Source organism: Opisthorchis viverrini (assembly GCF_000715545.1).
Source record: "Opisthorchis viverrini unplaced genomic scaffold opera_v5_120, whole genome shotgun sequence".
In the NCBI taxonomy this organism is placed as follows: domain Eukaryota; kingdom Metazoa; phylum Platyhelminthes; class Trematoda; order Opisthorchiida; family Opisthorchiidae; genus Opisthorchis; species Opisthorchis viverrini.
Genome location: NW_008751779.1, coordinates 1396044 through 1415059, shown reverse-complemented (window position 1 = coordinate 1415059; position 19016 = coordinate 1396044). Strand labels below are relative to the sequence as shown.

At 42.6% G+C, this 19016-nt stretch overlaps 2 protein-coding genes across 2 annotated transcripts in view; one reads left to right on the top strand and one right to left on the bottom strand.

Moving 5' to 3' along the window:
* Positions 1 to 511: 511 nt before the first annotated feature.
* The window catches only part of T265_06129 (hypothetical protein), a gene marked incomplete at both ends in the record, with an annotated part of 52488 nt that continues 33983 nt past the window's right edge, over positions 512 to 19016 (top strand). The window contains one exon of the mRNA XM_009171315.1: positions 512 to 655. Within this exon, the coding sequence (XP_009169579.1) occupies positions 512 to 655 (144 nt within the window). The remainder of the gene's footprint in view (positions 656 to 19016) is intronic.
* T265_13956 (hypothetical protein) overlaps positions 5926 to 19016 on the bottom strand; it is a gene marked incomplete at both ends in the record, with an annotated part of 16807 nt that continues 3716 nt past the window's right edge. Inside the window, one exon of the mRNA XM_009171322.1 lies at positions 5926 to 6189. Coding sequence (XP_009169586.1) covers positions 5926 to 6189 — 264 coding nt within the window. The remainder of the gene's footprint in view (positions 6190 to 19016) is intronic.

Genomic DNA, 19016 nt, shown 5'->3' with positions numbered 1-19016 from the left:
CGCTATCTGCTGCCATCGGGAGAAGCATAAGTGAATATAGTGACCTTCCTTTAACCGGCATACAAGGACGCGCCTGGCGTTCCAAAGTTTTACCAGGACCAGAGGTACATCATCCGCCACAATAAAACCCAACCATGCGGTACCTACTCAATAAAGCCGGTCGATACTCCCGGCAGAAGTTGCGTATATTCTTAATGGTGGGAATCTTGCCGAATTCATCCGCCACAAACTGTGCACCTCACATGAGGGCGTTCCATATTTCAGATGGGCCTTGCATGTGCCCAACTCGTCTTCGGTTTGGCGTCGAATAACTGGAAGCCGGTCGCACAGACACTCCTGTGATTGTGCTCAAGAAAATGTGACGGCAGATGAGGGTGATTTTTGGACTGAGCACATATGGAAAGAAGTGCAATATTTGACGTTAAAGATTTTATTTCATCCACAGAGGTTTTGCAGAAAAATGCATTGTGCATCGAGGGCGCGGCCATGTATGGCGCTCAGTATTTGCACTATGGAGTTGAATTTTCGAAGACTACGACGTTTCCCCGATGGACAACTGAGTCCAGAGCACCAGTCCAAACTTTCGAGCACCCTTCAGATATCCCGGGGTCTCGGCGATGCTGAGAAATTATTCCGCCAGACTTTTCCGCCACAGGTAGGCTTGCTTCAGTGGACAAGGCGTGCTCCAAAAATATTGGCGCAGCTTGGGATGGTTTTTAATTCGGGCACGTTCGCAACAAAATGTAATATTTTTTGCGGGATGTTTTACTCCACTCGTGAGGGCTTTCCAGCTAAGAGCATTATGCGGCTAATAAGCGCCACCAAGAACAGAACAAGTTGAACAGTTAGAACACATGAATTAAGAAAAAGATAGACCGCCAATGCAGACGAGAAAATAGTCCCAAACAAGTTAATGAACTTACTTCACGAAATCTATGCCGCTCCGCGTTCAATGTGCACAATTCGACGTTTGTAAAATGAATGTAAAGTGAAACATCACGAAGCGCATCCACGTACCTCAAGATACCCTCCGTTGGCGTCTATTATTCACGTAACCTTTTCTGATTACCCACATCACTTATTCCAATAAACGTTTGGCAGGAACTCGACGTCTTTGTTCTCGGAAATCTGGATTGAAACTTAACAACCTAGATATCCAAGACATCTCACTCAGAATTTAAGTTGCCATCATCTTATTTAACGGCATTTTTATGCTATATATGGCTGTCAACAAAAGCAGTAGTGTCACCCAAGGGAACGTTCTGACGGGGGAGTCGAAAACATTTTACGACGTCACTCGGAGTTGAACCCCGAACACGTTCTCTTCGCTCACAAGCTAACCCCATTGGTCCATCGAGCCACGAGCAGCAGCCGGCGGAAACATCTGTTAAGCGGCTAAGAATTCGTATGTTTGGGTGTGGACCACGTAACTCGGCCCAGCTAATCAACTGTATGATTTGGAATTGTGCATAAATCGATTACCAGGCTCTCAGTATTCGCACAATGGAATGGAATTGAATTTTTGAAGGATGCGACATGCCACTGATGGACCAAAACACAGTTGGGTTCAAAGTACGAGTACAAACGTTTGAGCCCCCTCTGGGCATTCAGGGGTCTCAGCAATGCTAGGAGTGTATGCCATCAGACATCTTCCGCCACGGGCCTGATTACTTCAGTGGACAATAAAATTTAGTGAGCTGCGAAAATATCAACGTAGATTAGGATGGCTTCTCGTGTGAGCTCATGCAAAACAAAATACAATATTTTAGCGCAAGCTATTTCATTCCATTTACAAAGGTTTAACGTTTAAGAGCATTGTGCTGCCAACGGGCCCCGGCTGCCGTCACATTAGTCAACGTATTTCCAGTAGGCGGTTTTTACTGACCTTGAAGATTCGCACACTTGAACAAATCACAAGTGCAGATAATTTGTATAATATACGAACATATACATTATACATATACATTCTAAACTATGAGGTGGCAACCCTGAAAATGTCGTAGCTTTTGAGAAGTCAATTCGAAGGTGAGACTACTGAGCGGCGGTGATGAAGCACTTGCCATAAAACTGTCATATTCAACGAACACATAAATGATGGCCTTTCACCCTACCTGACTCACCAGCATTCTCTTCAGTAGCAAAGGAGTCGCATACAAACGTAGCATGCGTGGGCATTTATAAATATTAAGTAGTAGCGTAGAAAGCGCCAAGGGTTCTAGGTAGTCAGTTTCATTCGCCGGGTGCTGATTAACAACGTCAGATATGTCCATAGACGATGCAGAGTTCAAAGGGATAAACATAGTCCCCAACACATGTTCCACCAGGCCGGGTTTTTACTCACACTTGGATCAGTGGCACTGAACTAATTAAAAATTATATGGCTCACAAAAATTTCTTAATACCCTTCTGTTTGCGACACTCACTTATCGTTGAGTCGAATCTTCAGAGAAAGTGTGTGTGCCATGCAATGTTGATATGAGCTAACTAGTTTCAAGGTCGTCCTCATGCTCCTCGGTGGTCCAAAGAAACCGCTAAACCGGATGGGGGGGCAAAGTTGAGAGTTGAAAACCCGGAAGTCCACAAAAGTCATATAGCGACTGGTTGTCCAGAGGAAAGTCCAGTAGTGCCGCCAACTTATATACATGACGGACGGCCTGTTATCGGTCGTTCAGTATAAGAGGCCGCAAAGCTGGTACCGGTCCCGACACACGGAAGCTAATTTTGTGTGTCTAATTGATCGTTTAGTCATTGACACCTGCCGTTTCCTAGTTAACTGTGCTTGCTGTGCATCAAAGATATGCAGGCTTGTCAACAAGGCAAATAGGCAATGATTCGATATTGTCATTGTTTACTTACTGGCTTCTCCAAAAAACGCACCAGCGTGCCACGGTCCGCGAAAACTCATGTTATGGTGTCATCTTGGACCAACGCCCCGAATTACAGCCTGGCATGTCAAAAAAGCGGTGCGTGTTCGCATTTCGCCTTCAGATAGTGACAACATAAGAAAACAACAACTTGTGATGAAATACTAGCATCAGTAGTGTGGAAGGCAATTTTTAATCACAATACAAGTGTGAATTTGGTTGATGCATAGGAGCGAAAATCCCATGCGATCCATGTTGGAGTAACACACTTGACTTTTGTCGCTACCACGATGCCATAGTCCAGTTTGTGGTTGCAGTCACGTTGCAAACTAAGCTGGACAAAATGTCGTTCCGCCAGGTTCCACTAGGTCCAACAACAATAAAAAACAAGGTAAGTCAAAGAAAGCTGCCAATAAACATTTTTCCGGCCAACTACTCAAGAGGAGGTCCAAAAAAGGAAAAGGACCAATCATAACAGGGGAACAGATTTGAGACCAACCGTCGAAACAGCCGGACACAAAGAACCGAGACCATAACTCAACTCATGTTTCAAATTGACTCATGACCTCATGACCAAACAATCGCGTTTGGGCTACCAGATACGATTTAAAAACCATGCAGACACAGGAATTTACCACCCTCCCCCCAAACCCACACTGATGATGTCGCTCGTATTGGATACGAAGCTTCTGTAATCCAACTGCTAAGCTCGGCAAATAGACAAACAACCAAAACCTATTAGCCCCGTGTGAATCAATCAGAAAAACTGAAGAAGAGAAACCGCAACTAAATACAGGTACCGTTAAATGTAGTACGGGAGGATACCCGTTTAGCTCCATCCAAATAACCGGTTTAACCGCGGTAGGAAGCTCCAGTCGAAGAAATTGATTACGCAACCATGCAGAGAAACATAGCTGACCGTTCAACTATCTGGAAGGATTGGAATCTCCGCACTTATGTAACCGATGATGGAAATCGATCCCGTTGAAAGAAACCAAGTGNCCGATGATGCAAATCGATCCCGTTGAAAGAAACCAAGTGCAGGAGAGCGTCCGAGTGCCTGCCAAGTTAAGATAAACGAGCAGGCCCAATTCGTCTTAAGACAAAACGAGAAGTGCCGCTAGGTATAGATGGGAACAGGGAAAAAGGGGCCGCGTGTCAACTGAAATTGTTGGCAGCCGCAGCAGCCGTAGTGAGTTACTTTTGAATAAATTTTACTTCGAGTCAATCAGACTTTTCCGTCGCAATGTGAATAAATCGAAAATGATGAGGTGTCACACAAGTGGAACCCACATACATTTTCCAGTAGGACAGAAACAAAAGATATACGTGTTAAACACTGTAGGTTTTTATACACCTAAATAACAAAGTTAAGCTGTCGTGTCCATTGTTGTGCACTATGACCATGTTCTGGGATTCGATAGATTGAGAAGCTGATTTCATCAGTTTATAAGTTATTTTTTGCAGTGTTTTCAGCATGTAACTGGAGAACACCTGGTCACATAGCTTTGTTTATTTGGGAAAACATAAAAGGACTTTGGGTTCCACTGAGACTGGCCAATCAGGTAAACTGTGGGCGTTGCGCATGTCTGTTTGAATTTAACCTAGCATTGGTTAACATCTGAAACCGTCTGTCCATAATAGGCATTGTCTTTCAGCCACCCATTTTTTGTATAAAATAACTGGATGTAAGGTAAATTTCGTAGGATTTCTACGCATTCTTAGAACAGTCATAAGCCTGTGGCAGTGTCTGAGTGATCGTTGATCAGTTAGTTAGTAGGGTCTGAAGGACTTCAGCTTCAGTGGCGAGCAATACATCAGTGCTGTTTAATGCGGCTTATCCCTCAGTTGCTGTTCAGCACACTATTTCCCAGATTGAAGCCTGTGGCTACTTTCTAACTTGGGTTTTCGCTTTGTTTACAGTAAATACTTGATCTGTTTAGTTTATCGTTGCAGTGTACGTTGCTGTTTTAACTGCAGATTCTGATTCTTTTATCCACTTTGTTTGTGTGGTCAAAAAGCGGATATTACGCGAGTTAGCTGCAGCACCAAATCGAGATTACCTCCGGACTTCTTGATCACCTTACCAGGGAGAACACCCATAGAAATGCACGTAATACTCGTATTTTGTGTCCAAGTTAATGCATAAAGCCACTCTGAGTGACAAGCGCTATTTCCAGTGCAGAAACAATATCGCTGTAACCCGGAATCATCGCCTGATAGACGGTCGTCCGAGATATGTAAGGCACTCTCTGTAGTGTTTTCTTCATAAGATGCAACCAGTTGATATGTTGTGTACAAATGGCAAGCTGTACAGCAGAGAGTCACTTTACACGCTACTCAAAAAACAGAATTGCATAATCGCCGGGATAGTGCATACAACGTCACTCAGTATGTGGATTGGACAGTTAAGCCTGATAAAATAGCTCTGCAAGATACCAGCTACACTTCCTCTGGGAACTTCCGCAAAAATGCTTTCTTCCTCGCGATGTAACCTACGGATCACCACTGATTCATCTAAAAGCCTGAGAGCCAGTCGAGCTAAATGGCAGATAGATGGCTAGATTGGTGACTGGGGATGTGCAAAGTTGCATGATGAAGCAAGACAGAATAGGCTTTGAACGTACAGAGGCCTGACTAAGAATAGCGGAAACATAACTTTTTCAGTAACTCTGAATTATAATAGAACAAAGTGCTAGCCCAAGCCAGAACAAAAAATTGTGAAGTAATGGATAAACGGTGCTTTATCGAAAAAATCAACATGCATATGGAAATCTGCCCGACCTACCAAACGATGAAAGTAAGTGACCGCCAGGACTGCAAGTTCGAGATAGTACACCCAGTAAACACAGTGCCACCGGTGGCTAACGGTGGCCAAAGGTGGCTAGCTTTGCCACTGATGTTACGAAGTAATTTTTGAAACCGATTTATTTGAATGCACCACCGATTAAATATATCACGAAACTTTTGGGTTGCTACCTTTGGCCGCTTTTAGCCACCGGTGGCAAGCGTAACATGCCACCCCTATTTGCCACCGGTGGTGCGGCGGTGACGTGTTTACTGGGTCCCCACCTTCTTTGAAGAGCGCGGGATGTAGACCATCCTTATCGCGCTTCAAGATTGAAATCTCACGCTGGATTTCGGCTGCTGACGGTGGGTTGTTGACAATGTTCTGTCTTTGTTCTTCCAGCGGTTGTGTTGAAGGTGACCAGGTGGACTGTTCTTGGAAGTGCTCAGCCCACCGCACAAGACGGCGATTGAGGGAGTGAATTGCTGTTCCGCCCTTTTCGCATATTGTCTCACTAACAACTCCCTTCTTTTGAACCTTTGATCGGATCAGTTGAAACAGAGCGCGGCTGTCGCCTGAAGCAATGCCTTTTCCATCTCCCGGGCCTTCGAAATCCACCAGCGTTCTCTGTTATTCCGCAACTTCCTGATTAGCTGGTGTTTGAGGGATCTGCGTGCGCCAACATATGTGCCCGTTGCTGGCATGGGCTTTCTGGCAGCAATAAGATCTGCTGATCTTGAAGATATCTAGTCTTCACTGAGTCAAGTCAGATGGACTGGACAAACAGTTCTGAAGGCTAACAGCATTGCTTCTTTAGCTCGCCTCCATTCAATCTCCAAACACTGACTGTGCGTTTCCAGCAGCTTTCTAACCAGATAAGTTCGATACTCCTCAGTTACTGAAACTTGTCGAAGTTGGTGAACGGAACTGCTCTCACTCGACAAGCGTAGTGCTGGTGGAAAGCGATGCCATGATCAGAGTCAAGTTTGCGTACCCCAGAGGGAACAACAATCCCTAACTGAGACTCCATAGGTAACTGATAGCCATATGGTCCAATCGAGTCCACAACTGTCTTGTGGTAAGCGGCTTCCAAGTAACTCGGTGTGAACATTCGTACTGACCAAGGACAGATAATGATCTGCACACAGCTGAAGCCGCCCCGATTATCCGTACGCTCAGCATCGATCTCAAATCTACCATCCAACTAGTTTTTCCCACCGCACTTATTTGCCTCCTCTTGCCACCGGTGGTGCCGCGGTGACGTGTTTATTGGGACAAGAAACCGCAGTAGACTCATGCTGAAAAGACGAGGGGATTCATAACTAAAATATTAACCAGTGCGGCTAAAAGTGCATCCAATCAATAAATTAAGTGACCTAAGCTTACAGAAAAGGAAGAACACTCCGAAAAAGGGTGTCAATGGGCCAAGCAGACGACAAGGGATCGCCAAGCCCAAGAAGTAGAGTCAAACGAGAAAGCGAAGTTGGTCAGTCATGTCCAATCAATTTAAACACCAATGCCAAAAAAGTGAGGACTGACCATTATAGTCAGTGACACCATCAAAAATCAAAATTATCACGGTGGCGAATCCTGTGTGGTGAATACAGACCACGACGTAATACAGACAGCAAACTGATCACTGAGGTTTTGATAAAGCTTATTTTCAATTAGACAGTCACATCGGTCATCATCAGGTTGTATTTGCAAACTATTGAAACGCAAGTATTAGGTAATCAACCAATGACGTAATCTTGTTTCTTCTCGAAGGCTTTGCAAGCTACTTGCTCTTCTAGCAGAACAGAACTCCCCAGAACAATAGCCAGTAAACACGCTCAAGCTGCCACTGGAACCACATGGCAAAACGCCTGTTGTATGAAGGGGTCACAAGAAAATTATTGCCAGCTGGTATCAGTAACAAAACTGTCTCCGTCGACTGGGGTACACCGTCTTCGAGGAGTTGAGAGCCCCTACTTCTACGTCGTTCATCAAACCTGACCTAATCGCTGTTCGAGATCGCCGTGCAACTGTAATAGACGTCAGCATAGTCTCGGATGGGCGTGGAGTGATAGTGTGGAATGAGAAGAAGCAGAAGTATGGTGCTGATGAACATTCCCTCACCATAATCTCAGCCCTACATGCCATCGGTTGGGATATCGACTTTTTGGTTCACCAACCGATGATCATCTCTTATCGAGGGATCTGCTTTCCTCAATCCGCTAAGGCTGTTATTGGACTGGGACTTCCTAAGGTCGCAGTCAGTGACTTGTGTTTGCTTGCCATTGTGGGCTCCCTGCGTACTTATGACACTTTTATGCGTGGCACATGGCGTTGAAGGTACATTTTTGCCATTTATTCTCACACCAGACCCAGTATGACGGTCACTTTGTGCCTGATGTGCGAGTCTTGACTGTGCTAGCGCACACTGCGCCTTGAAGCGCATTCACCATTGTTTGTCCTTTCTTTGGTTGTTGGTCTTTAGACGCGTGTTCCCATACCAAAATCTTTACATACTTTGGGATTCACCTCATCAGACTGGCACTGCCCTTGGCATGACCTCGAATGAGACGTTTCTCTCTTTTCTCCCATATTCTCCTGTTACTCTTTCGCATTCATCGCTTGCACTCACTTTTTATGTTTGTGACCATACTCTTCAAAAATAAATGATAACAGTAGTGGTAGTAGTAGTAGTAATGTAGTAAACGATTGCAGGGATGTCAGCTTCTCCCAAAATGTGATCTTACTGCTGCTGACGAATTTCCTTTGATAAAGACTTGTTAAGTTAACCTTTTGGGTTCTATTGTTTTGCCTTAGTATCATGTGGGCCATCTGTATCAACTTCTAATTGGCAAAACTCCACAGATAGTTTTGCAAAGGGTGTGAGAACGTGGTTACGAGGCAGGACAATAATACTGCGCGTGGGTTAGACCAGAATTCACTTGTACTCAATTGTAATCTCTGTTGGAAAGATTAATCCATTAAAATGCTTTGTTCTCGTGTCAGAAATTTTCCCGGAGGTTATAAAACGTAAACCTTGCGCTACGGGCTTGTTACCGTTACTGAACTCCTCATCTCCTACAGCTATAATTAATTTGTTTTCAATCCTAAATCTTTGAAATATTTAGTTTTGCAAAGGGTGTGAGAACGTGGTTACGAGGCAGGACAATAATACTGCGCGTGGGTTAGACCAGAATTCACTTGTACTCAATTGTAATCTCTGTTGGAAAGATTAATCCATTAAAATGCTTTGTTCTCGTGTCAGAAATTTTCCCGGAGGTTATAAAACGTAAACCAACCTTGCGCGGCTTGTTACCGTTACTGAACTCATCTCCTACAGCTATAATTAAGTTGTTTTCAATCCTAAATCTTTGAAATATTCCTCACTCCTAACTCTTAACTAATCAAAAGTCGTTTAATCTCTTTTTCAGCTTTCTAGATTAGAATTTCATTGAAATGGCGATATTTCTGGACTTTTAGCTCCGGGTGTTTCTGTTGGGCAAACCCCGTAGACGTCACTGCGAATTGTGTCCATAAGCGATCTCAAGGTGGAATATGGAATACACAAACCCAACTGGAAGGACCAGGTGCGTGTTTGTGGACCCTCCAGCACTTCATGCCCGAATATTTATCAGAGCTGCACATCGATCTACACACTCACAAACTGGTGCCATATTGCAAAACGTTACAGATTTCTTTGCAAAATAAAATATCATTTGCAAATTAAGGTTGTGTTACCGGGAGGCGCAGCTGAATTCCAAATTCATCTGCCGTCTATTATATTTTCCAACTGAATGTACTGCTCAGAGATCTCCTCGTATTTTAGTTGGGATTCTATTCGAGGTATCGCAATACATGTTCTTGGCAGAGCACATTGCCCATACAGGTGCTGAGGAGTTTTCAGCAGCCGTATAAGTAGGGTATTCCGTCAAGAAAATGACAAACCTATGTTCATTTACTCCCAGCTGCCTCACCTGGCTGTCGGTTCCTTTGCTGAACACAACAGTTTCGTGGACTCGTAACCCCAGGTTTCCCTGAACACTGACTTTTTTCATTCAAGGGAGACCGATGCTGTTTTGGGGTGCCGTTTTGTAGCAGTGTTACTGGGACCGTGGATACTGCATAGTAGCATTCGACAACTGTAGAAAGTAGGAGCATTTCAGCGTGGAACGTCCATCAGTTGACAACCACGTGATTAACTGTGAAAATACTAGTGGATGCAAATTAGGAAGAACGTTGGCAAGACAAAAAATATAGAAAATAGGCTTCGAAACTAAGAACCTCTACATTTGTGGTGAAACAGGTGAGCACATTACTAACAGTTCCGTCGCCCACGCGACTTTTCGCAAGTCCTTAACTTTGAAGAACACAAGTAGCGAACTATTATTGACCACAGAAAAATGCTAGCTGTATTTTACACTGTGCGTGCAACGGTTTTGTTGGCCGGATATCTGTCAGGCATTTAAAAAGTCACCTATTGCTGTAATTAGAATGCACCTGCTACTGTACTTCTATACGTTATATCTCAGCTGGACACTTATCTGCGGAACGTTTCCAACGTTTTGGAATATTGGTAGCCCGGGTGCATTAGTTGGTAACTGATCAGGTGGCTGTTCATCTGTTCGCCCAGCTTGGTAATTGATTTGCAAACGTTTCGTCATCATTCGGGGAGGCATCTTCGGTGTGTTGTTGGTTTGCTAGTCCCTCTCTTCGTGTCTGCGTCTATGTAGTTTACAAAGCCTTCGCGCTATAACCTGATTGGTCACTGACAATCATCCTACTTGGATTCTGGTTGGTCTGATCTTAATCTATGTTGCATTGTGGTTTGTATTTCTCCCAATGCTTCCCTTTGCAGCAACAGCCCGTACGACGTAGTCGGAAAAGTCACTCCGGTTTTTTTAGAGGTCCAGTTGCCTAAGTGACACGCCTGAGCCCATTTGGCTTACTCGGATATAGGAAACAGGGATATCGATGTTTCTAGGTTCGATGAAGTATTTGTACAAGAAGTCAGTGGTGGAAACTTTGCATGAAAGTACTCATTGTGCTAATCACACTGAAATCCATCCACAGTCCGACTCGCCAAAATGAGCACCTCTCTATATTGACCACTCTGGAGTGGTCTTGTGATCCTTATGGATTATCTTTTATACCTCTGATGCAACCGACCAAATGAAGTTCCCGTCGCCCAAGCGACTGCGCTCTCTAATATGTACAGTTTCAAGTCTCATATATGCCTCAGATCACAGCGTTAAACTATGCAAGTCTCTGCCACCGGACAGAAACAGTTTAACACGGTTTTGAGACACGTTTCATGCTGAATGAAAACTGGATGAATACAGAGATAGATGGTTCAGAAAAACACTTATTCACAATAACCAACAAAGTTTTAGCTCGATTGATCGAGGCTCTTTATAACCAGCGACTAACATTTCTCTAAATTAGAATCAATAACTCGGCAGTTGTTGAAAGTGAAGTTGGTTACTTGTCCCTGAAATCACATTTCGTTGGGGGGATACAAGATAAACGTTAGTCAGCAATACGTTCTCGCTCAAGATGTCCGCTGGGCATGGATAGAAAAAGTAGAAAGCATTTTAATCACAATGATATCCTCAAAATTATAAGCAGTAGTATATCAATCAAGAAGAAACATACAATAACCTTCTTTTATCACACTCTTGTACACAAAGACCTCAGGGAACGAAGATGAAATTACTTCTTCGTATTGCGGTTATTTCAAGAGAAGCAGAAGATATAGATATCCTGCCGACTCCCAGGAAATGTTTACATGATAGTTGGGATAGCTGGGACAAAGGATGATGGTAGCGTTCCGGACCTCCAGACACAAAGAATGGTATTTTCTGAGTCCTATGAAAATTAAATTCAACCCTGTCGTGTATCAGATGACCAGCATCCTAAGCAACACGATGGGTTAAACCGCATGTCATAGGTTGAATAAGAGTTGATAAACCCCGAAAACGAAAAGCTGATATGGCGTTTTGCACACTGCATAAAAATAAGCATTTTGGAAGAAAAAAATCATTTGATAGAGGGTACTATCAATCTGATAATTGCGAACTCAGTAAACTCACCATCGAGAAGCTTCCAAAAAAATTAAAAAATTGACAAAAATAATGACAACGGTACACAGGCATGCCCGCATTTTTCGGAGCCAGGCTAAACGACTGAACCAGATGAATTTACTGTCTTTCGTTATTCAACAGTTTTTTCAGTAGCCTTGTTGGTCTTTGTTGGCGGGACAACTGTACACACAATATTTTATGGAAAAAAATTCAGCGGAGCATACCAAATCAAGTAAAATTCAGGATGATTTGCCGTGTAAAACAGTAATCAAATAGAACATGTTCTCAAGCACTGTTTGAAGGAAGCACACTGTACGACTTCATCTAGGCTGCCCATCTGAGTGCGTTTGATTGTTTGCATTGATATGGTATTTCTTACTAACAGGACAAAGTACACTCGTTCGCACTATTTTTTCAGATGAAACTATTTGTCACTTGAAATGCCCCAGCAAAATAAATAATGGATAAGAATTCACCTATGTGATGGACACCTTGACCCTGGAACACAAGTTCACCAGTTATGTTTAGGCGATCCACTTGGATCGAAACATAAAATATACATAACGATTGCTCCAATTGCTTCAGCTTTTTTCTGCCACAATACGTCAAACACGAAAGATAACGTAGCCTATATTGTGCTCAGTTGTGAATACACAAGGGTGCAGAACTAAGCATTTCACGGCTGGATTATTGTAGAACATAGTCTGAAAAACAGATTGGCGATCTCATAAAAGCCTCTATGATACTCATTATTTAAACAAGTGAGGCACACAGAGTAAGCAATCAATAGGCTTGAGCTCTGGAACTTCAGGTTATTCTAGTGGACAATAAAGCGTTGAATCCTCTCAGAGAGTGTTCTTCATGCGGTTGTATGGTGAAGATGGCATGTGACTGCGTATGAAGCATGGGTCATTGGTTTTTCTTTGGCGTTTAGAAAATGCGATGTCCGTTTCTGATGAAGGCATCTTACTGATGTTGATGCAGTGCAGATCTGTGGGACTCCGTACTTGCTACCGGATATGAATGTGATCAGTCATAGGACATCAGGACACGCTCCATCCTCGAAACGAAGCAAATCCTAACTCCTGATACACTCTGTCAGTAGATGGCATATAAAAATTTGACGGAAACGGTCGTTCATAATTTTTGAAACATTGATCAGAGATTTCAGCCTAACATAATTTTGGTAACTCCAAGAAACACAAGTGATCATTGTCTTGCTCAAGCTTTATCGAACTGTTGTCTAAAACGTGGATTCTGAATCATGTGAAACCCCGTCAACCTGGTGGACAGGATGCGATGGGCGTTGTCAGTCGAGGTTGCCGCGCACGGCTTGTAAACAACTAAGACAGGCGAAGAGGCTTTCATTCCGATCCGCGGACGTAGAACTTCGCAGTGTGTGCGATGTACACAGTGTGGTTGATAAAAAATGTGGTAAACACTGTGAAGCTTGGTCTATGGATGTCGCATCGTTATGGCCTCATATCGGAAGCGTTTTTTATGCAAAGGGGTTTATAAAGTATAACAGTCAACTAACCCAAGTTACGGATAAACGCTACCTAGGATTTACCTCCATAGTACTGCCTAGATGTCATAGCAGAAGTTATCGTTGAACTTTTTACACCAGGCCAATCAAGGAATAAAAAACACAGGCTGCCTGAGATACGTTGTAAAACCTCTTAAGGTATACCATAACAGGCGGTAATCCAAATGTCCAGCTTCAAACTGACGTAAGAGATTCACATTGTCATTTTTTTAAACCCTGTTTCAAAACTTCAACACAAGCGCCCACTTTTCTTGAGAGTCAAACTAACGAAATTTACCAGTCAACTATATAGATATCTCAAACTTCGTAGCCAAACTACACATCCCATGAGCAAAAAGGATGGGGAGTTTGTAACTGCAAACTCCTGTTCTCCGTACAAGTGGTCTAGCAACCGGGCCGTTAAAAAAGCTTGCTTTCAGTGCACCTGTACGTGTTTATGGATTGACAGTTGATGTTTGCTAGGGCTTTAGAGTTAGTCGTCAGGATGTAGAGGAAAATCCGACCAACCACGAAAGCCCCTTCCCCTTACACATTCTGTGTCCAGTCGAACTTCTTGTTTCAAGGGTTAAAAAATTGATTGGTCTGGAATTTAACCAAATGTTTGGGAAGAAACGTGGTCGAAAAACCTCAGGCACTTGTTTCGGATGAAAAGTGCGGATCCAAGTTTGGAGGTCATGGTGATCACCGAACAGTGTGATGAGAAAGGATATTTGACTAGTCAAGGAGTAACCTCTCTCTTTCTGCTTTACGTAATAAGTAGTATCTAACAAGAAGGGATTGTTGTGGTCTTTCCCGTGGGCGCCGACTCTCTTCTGTCTCTCGACTGAACAACCGTATCATTTCATCCGTCGGAATCGACGTCCAGCAGGGGTAACATCTTGAATAAGTTGGCACCTTTTTGTTACAAGGTACATCTATGCTTTCATTACCCGATGAGAACAAAAACACACTTCAGCCTTGATAAGCGGTCGCTTTTTGAGAAAGCTCTTTCTTAATCGAAAGCTCAGAAGCAGCCAATTCTTTTCTCGCCTGCTGATTATTTCAACAAGGTATGTAGAGCTTCAATACATTTCGTTGTTTTTAAACTATACTGAAAACGTGACGATCTTGTCTCCTTACCGATGCAAATTGGGTCAGCGCAATAAATATGTGAGGTGAGAATGTCCTTGTTTGTACTTGCTTAGTTCAGACTGTAAGTTATCAAATCAATCAATAGCGATCGTGCACAGATTTCATCATCTCGCACTGTTAACCTTATAGTATACCATAGACATGACTTGACACAACCTTAATTGATATTACACCACTGTAAGAATGGACGCGTGATTTTTGTGTATTCAGTGCACTGGAAGGGACTCGGAATGGATAACAGTATGATGTATAAAAGAATTACCGGTTTAATTGACGCACCATATGTACCTGGATGATGGGTTGATCTTACAAGTTGTGGTCACACCTAGCTTGTGCAAAACGATCTACTCTTGTAGATAACACTCAGAAGCATTGTTCGACTTTCCGTTCACGATGAGAAGGCGTCTCCTTTGAACCACAAGTGCTCCAGTTGGCCTCCATTTAGTACAGAACCAGCTCTCAACAGTCGAACGAGACATTTCCAATGTTGGAAGATTTAGGAAACCCGTTTGGAAGTCCTCATTGATCCGCTAATCCATTTATACGTCTTTTAACGTTCCTGTTAACGTGAATTACAAAGTGTTTTACCTTTGATACAGATCGATCAGCCTTTCATCGATTAAAAGGTTTTACCGGCCAATTTGAGTAAACTGGCAAATTTGTACGTGACCGAGTCATACGATAATCCTGCCTTTCAGCATTAACTTCAGTCCACATTTTCTAATCGACCGAACAATGTTAGAAAGATGTCTTTGTCAAAGTTTTCCGTCTTAAAATCTATTAGATGTATCAAACGGTACCGCAAATGCCTAAATCCACCCGAAACGTATTCATCTTCTTGGAATTCAGTCTGTTTTGAATATGATCTTTTTTAGGATCATCCTGTTGAAAGCACGAAAATTGGATATAGCTCTCCAGTCCCCCTAGAAGCATCATTTCGAAGCACCCATACCGGTGAGCAACTTCAAATATTGCTTCATTTGACTTAAAAAAAGGCTGGAATAATACAAGGTAATGAAGACATTATGGGCTCATCACTACAGGTTTACGCACGAATTCGGATGAATTAGTTGTCAGTAGTCCAGTGAAAACATTTTATGATATAAGGTCTTCTATGTTTATCTTCAACTTGAATAGTCTGTGGATAGAGATGCTCCTCCATTTCCGAGAAGTTACGCTTATGAAACATTTGATAGGTCGCCTGAAATATTCTCATCTCTAAGCTAAGTGCCGAAATTGACATACCTAGTCAAAATCACTCAGTCGTCTTGTTTTGATTCACTAAAAGGTGTAAGCTTGGTTTCTTTTTTGAACAGTGATATATGTCATTGATAAAATCAGTCAGCTGCCATGGTATAGGCTAAACATGATGCGTTCAGCTACGCATCGGTTCCTGATTTGTTTCGGACACACGAAACTAGGTTTTTCGTTCTCCGAATAGTGAACGAAATGAGCTCACTTTTAAACGCCTGTCCTCTAGCTGTGCCGGAATGTCCCTCCGTGGAGGTAGTGTTTTTGTTCAGTTAAAATAGACTCCTACAACAGCACAGAAAATTCACAATGCAAAATCCCCCCTTGAACATTCTTCCTAGCTCGTAGTTTCCCTCAGCGAGCATTCTGTATTTAAATACAGACTGTGGGTATTCTTGCAAAAGGACAGTACTGAGCTCTTTCTTTTGTTGACAGCCATTCTCATCCAGCGGGTGAAAAATCTGATGTCCGAATTAAGGTACAAACTAAGTTAATGTTAACGAGAGATTTGACTGAAATTCAACTGAATTCACCGTTGATAATATTCAGTTGGCTCTTTCCTTACCGTTGACTTAACTTGCAAACGATTGTTTGGTGACCCATACGTCTGATTAAGTGTCCAAGCACGAAGTAGGATTGGTAAAAATTTTGGAACCAGGCCTACTTAGTATGTTTTAAGAAGGGCAAAACCAGTGCTAAAATGTGCAGTTTTGTTCGATCTTGTACAAATGTTGATTATATAGTCTACGCGCCGTAAAATCTGTTTTTTTTTGCATTCTTAAATCACCTGGAAAGTCTATGTGATCTAAGAATAAAGGGACTGGAGTTACGCTTGAAAAACGGCGAGGTCATATTAGTTTGCCCTGGGGTGTGAAAAAAGGCCTCTCAAGAAGGATATTCCAAAGAGAAGTAATCTCATCGCCATCTCAAGGTCACATTATTTCATTTGGTAGTTTGAAGAAATTTTCATACGGCAGCCCACCCGTTTGTTTTTTACTCAAGACTAGGGCACTCCTATGAGGGAATGCTGTACTTATGTCCATGTATCCAGGTTTAAGATGAGACGCTATCGATAAAAACAGCACAGACCCCAGGGTATTCACGAGTCATATGATATCCTTCAGTTATATGCTGCGCCAAAAGAGAACATCACCTCAAAGGTACTGCTCTCTGAGGCTTTGGAATCGATACATTGTGAACGCAATTCTACACTCCCATAACAAACTGTTCAGGCGTCCAAATGGCACAAGATCTCTCTTTCATAGGGAACGGAAACCCATATTCGTGAACTGACCAGCTGCGTACGTGGTTGCGGCACCCGAGATAGTTTTTCTTCTAGATTTCAAGAGAACTGAAGCCACTGCTAATTTCGACAGAACAGTAGCTTAATATGGTTTTGAGAGTCGGTAAATCATTTGGCCATGCATCACAAAATACACCATTTTGACAATAGAGTCCATTTCAAGAAAAAATAGCTCTTCAGAAAGATGTTTATGCCCTTTTAAGTGAATCTTTTGTTGATCAGTTAAAGCGGTGGTGAAACTTCGACGCCTCTCCTTGGCTTCCTGCTCCGCCCATGATGGTAGCTTGAGACAGTCCTTTATTGAGACAGGAAAATTATTACAACGTATATATAGAATCATCACAAAATTTATAAAGTCCCACAGGAATTTTTGTGAAGGAGCGAGACGCGCCGAGATATAGATGCAGGATCTAGATTAGCTGACGTTTCCAACAAATAAGTCATGCCTTAATCTAGTCCGCAGCTCGCGCGTGACACCGGTTCAATACACGTGATCTTCGGTTATTAATAGTGGCTGAACCCAAAATGTTAAGGAGTAAAACGTGCCTGCTTAGTACCAGCAAGCCACAGTGAATACGAAAGATTCGTACTCATTGACGAACGAATATTGACGATTGGGAGGCTTGATTATTGGAGCTTCCTTCTTTCATGAAGCCAGGAAAATAAGTTGGACCCAACACCTTCAAAAACATCCCCTTCATGACCCTGAGACATATCGACTGTTTTCAGTGTAATTCATTCTATTATGATGTAAACATTAAATGGATTCAGCAAGATTTGGTCGTATACTCACTCTTTCTACCCGTTTGCGCTAGTCAACATGAGTACAACTGCTTCTCTTGAGTAAGATGTGTTCGGAGTGACCTTGCTTATGTCCAGCTCGATCATGATTTACTACATCCTTTTTGGCCTCAAACTACTCGACAATATGGTCAAAGGAACCAAGCAAACGCCGATGTACAAAATAACAGTCATTCGGTATTCACTTAAACCGTTGCTGAGCCAACTGGACCATCGGATCGTTTCGCATAATTACAGCCTTCTCCCTCACTTTTCTGCTTGTCAAGTCTACGCGCGTGTGCAAATTCGATGCAACCCTACCAAGTGAACAGATGAACAGCAGGTAAACAGAAGTTAGCGTGCCCTTCTTCCAGCAGCCTAGATTTATTCTGTGAACGATTGATGTTTACTTATCTGATATATATATATATATATATATATACTCCATATCCAGGAATTTGATTTGCATTTTGAGGTTCAATAAAACGACTGGGTGGCTGAAAAACTTATAGGGTGCGAAATGGAGTCTTGAACGTAATGTCTTCCTTCACCACTACCCTGCCACTTTTGAGTGATTCTCCATGTGTCTGTGTCCAATATAATATCATAATCACATAATACTATGTTGTACTCTCAACTTTCACAGCGAAGATCATAGAAAATGAACAATAACACGCTGTTTTGGGATGGAAACAGATAAGTTGACTCTTAATATCAAGACTGACCATAGTCAGTCATTGCGATGCTATGTTATAGTGTTTCAATCTTCCATTTAATGTAGCAGAAAATTATCAGGCAACTGATCAAAGGAAGCACCATGAATTCATTGTTGCACATCCATTTGGTCTCAGGGATAATAAATTCACGTCTTTCCTCTCGGTGCTCATATCTCATGTACTTCTGGCGGAAAACTGTTCACAACTGGGCGTAACACCATACTCCTAATTCTGATGAAAATTCTTGGACATTCCATGACCGGTTTCACCCTTCTTGCGGTCCATCAGGTAGGCGCAGTCCCCGAGTTTCCATTTCACTTGAACCCAAATTGGATGGCATTTGACCGATGCTCTCACCCCCTTTGGTTCTAATGAACATCGTCATAAACGACAGATACGACAGAATTGATTTAAGCATCCCGTTGCAACCAAAGTATTGTATTGAGTATTTAGAGGATTCTGTTCACATTCTCTTTCGGACCCTTCTATCAATCGTGGAAGAATGGGTCATTCCAATTGATAATTCGTTCCCTGAATTCACTCAGTCTATACTGAAAAGAGAA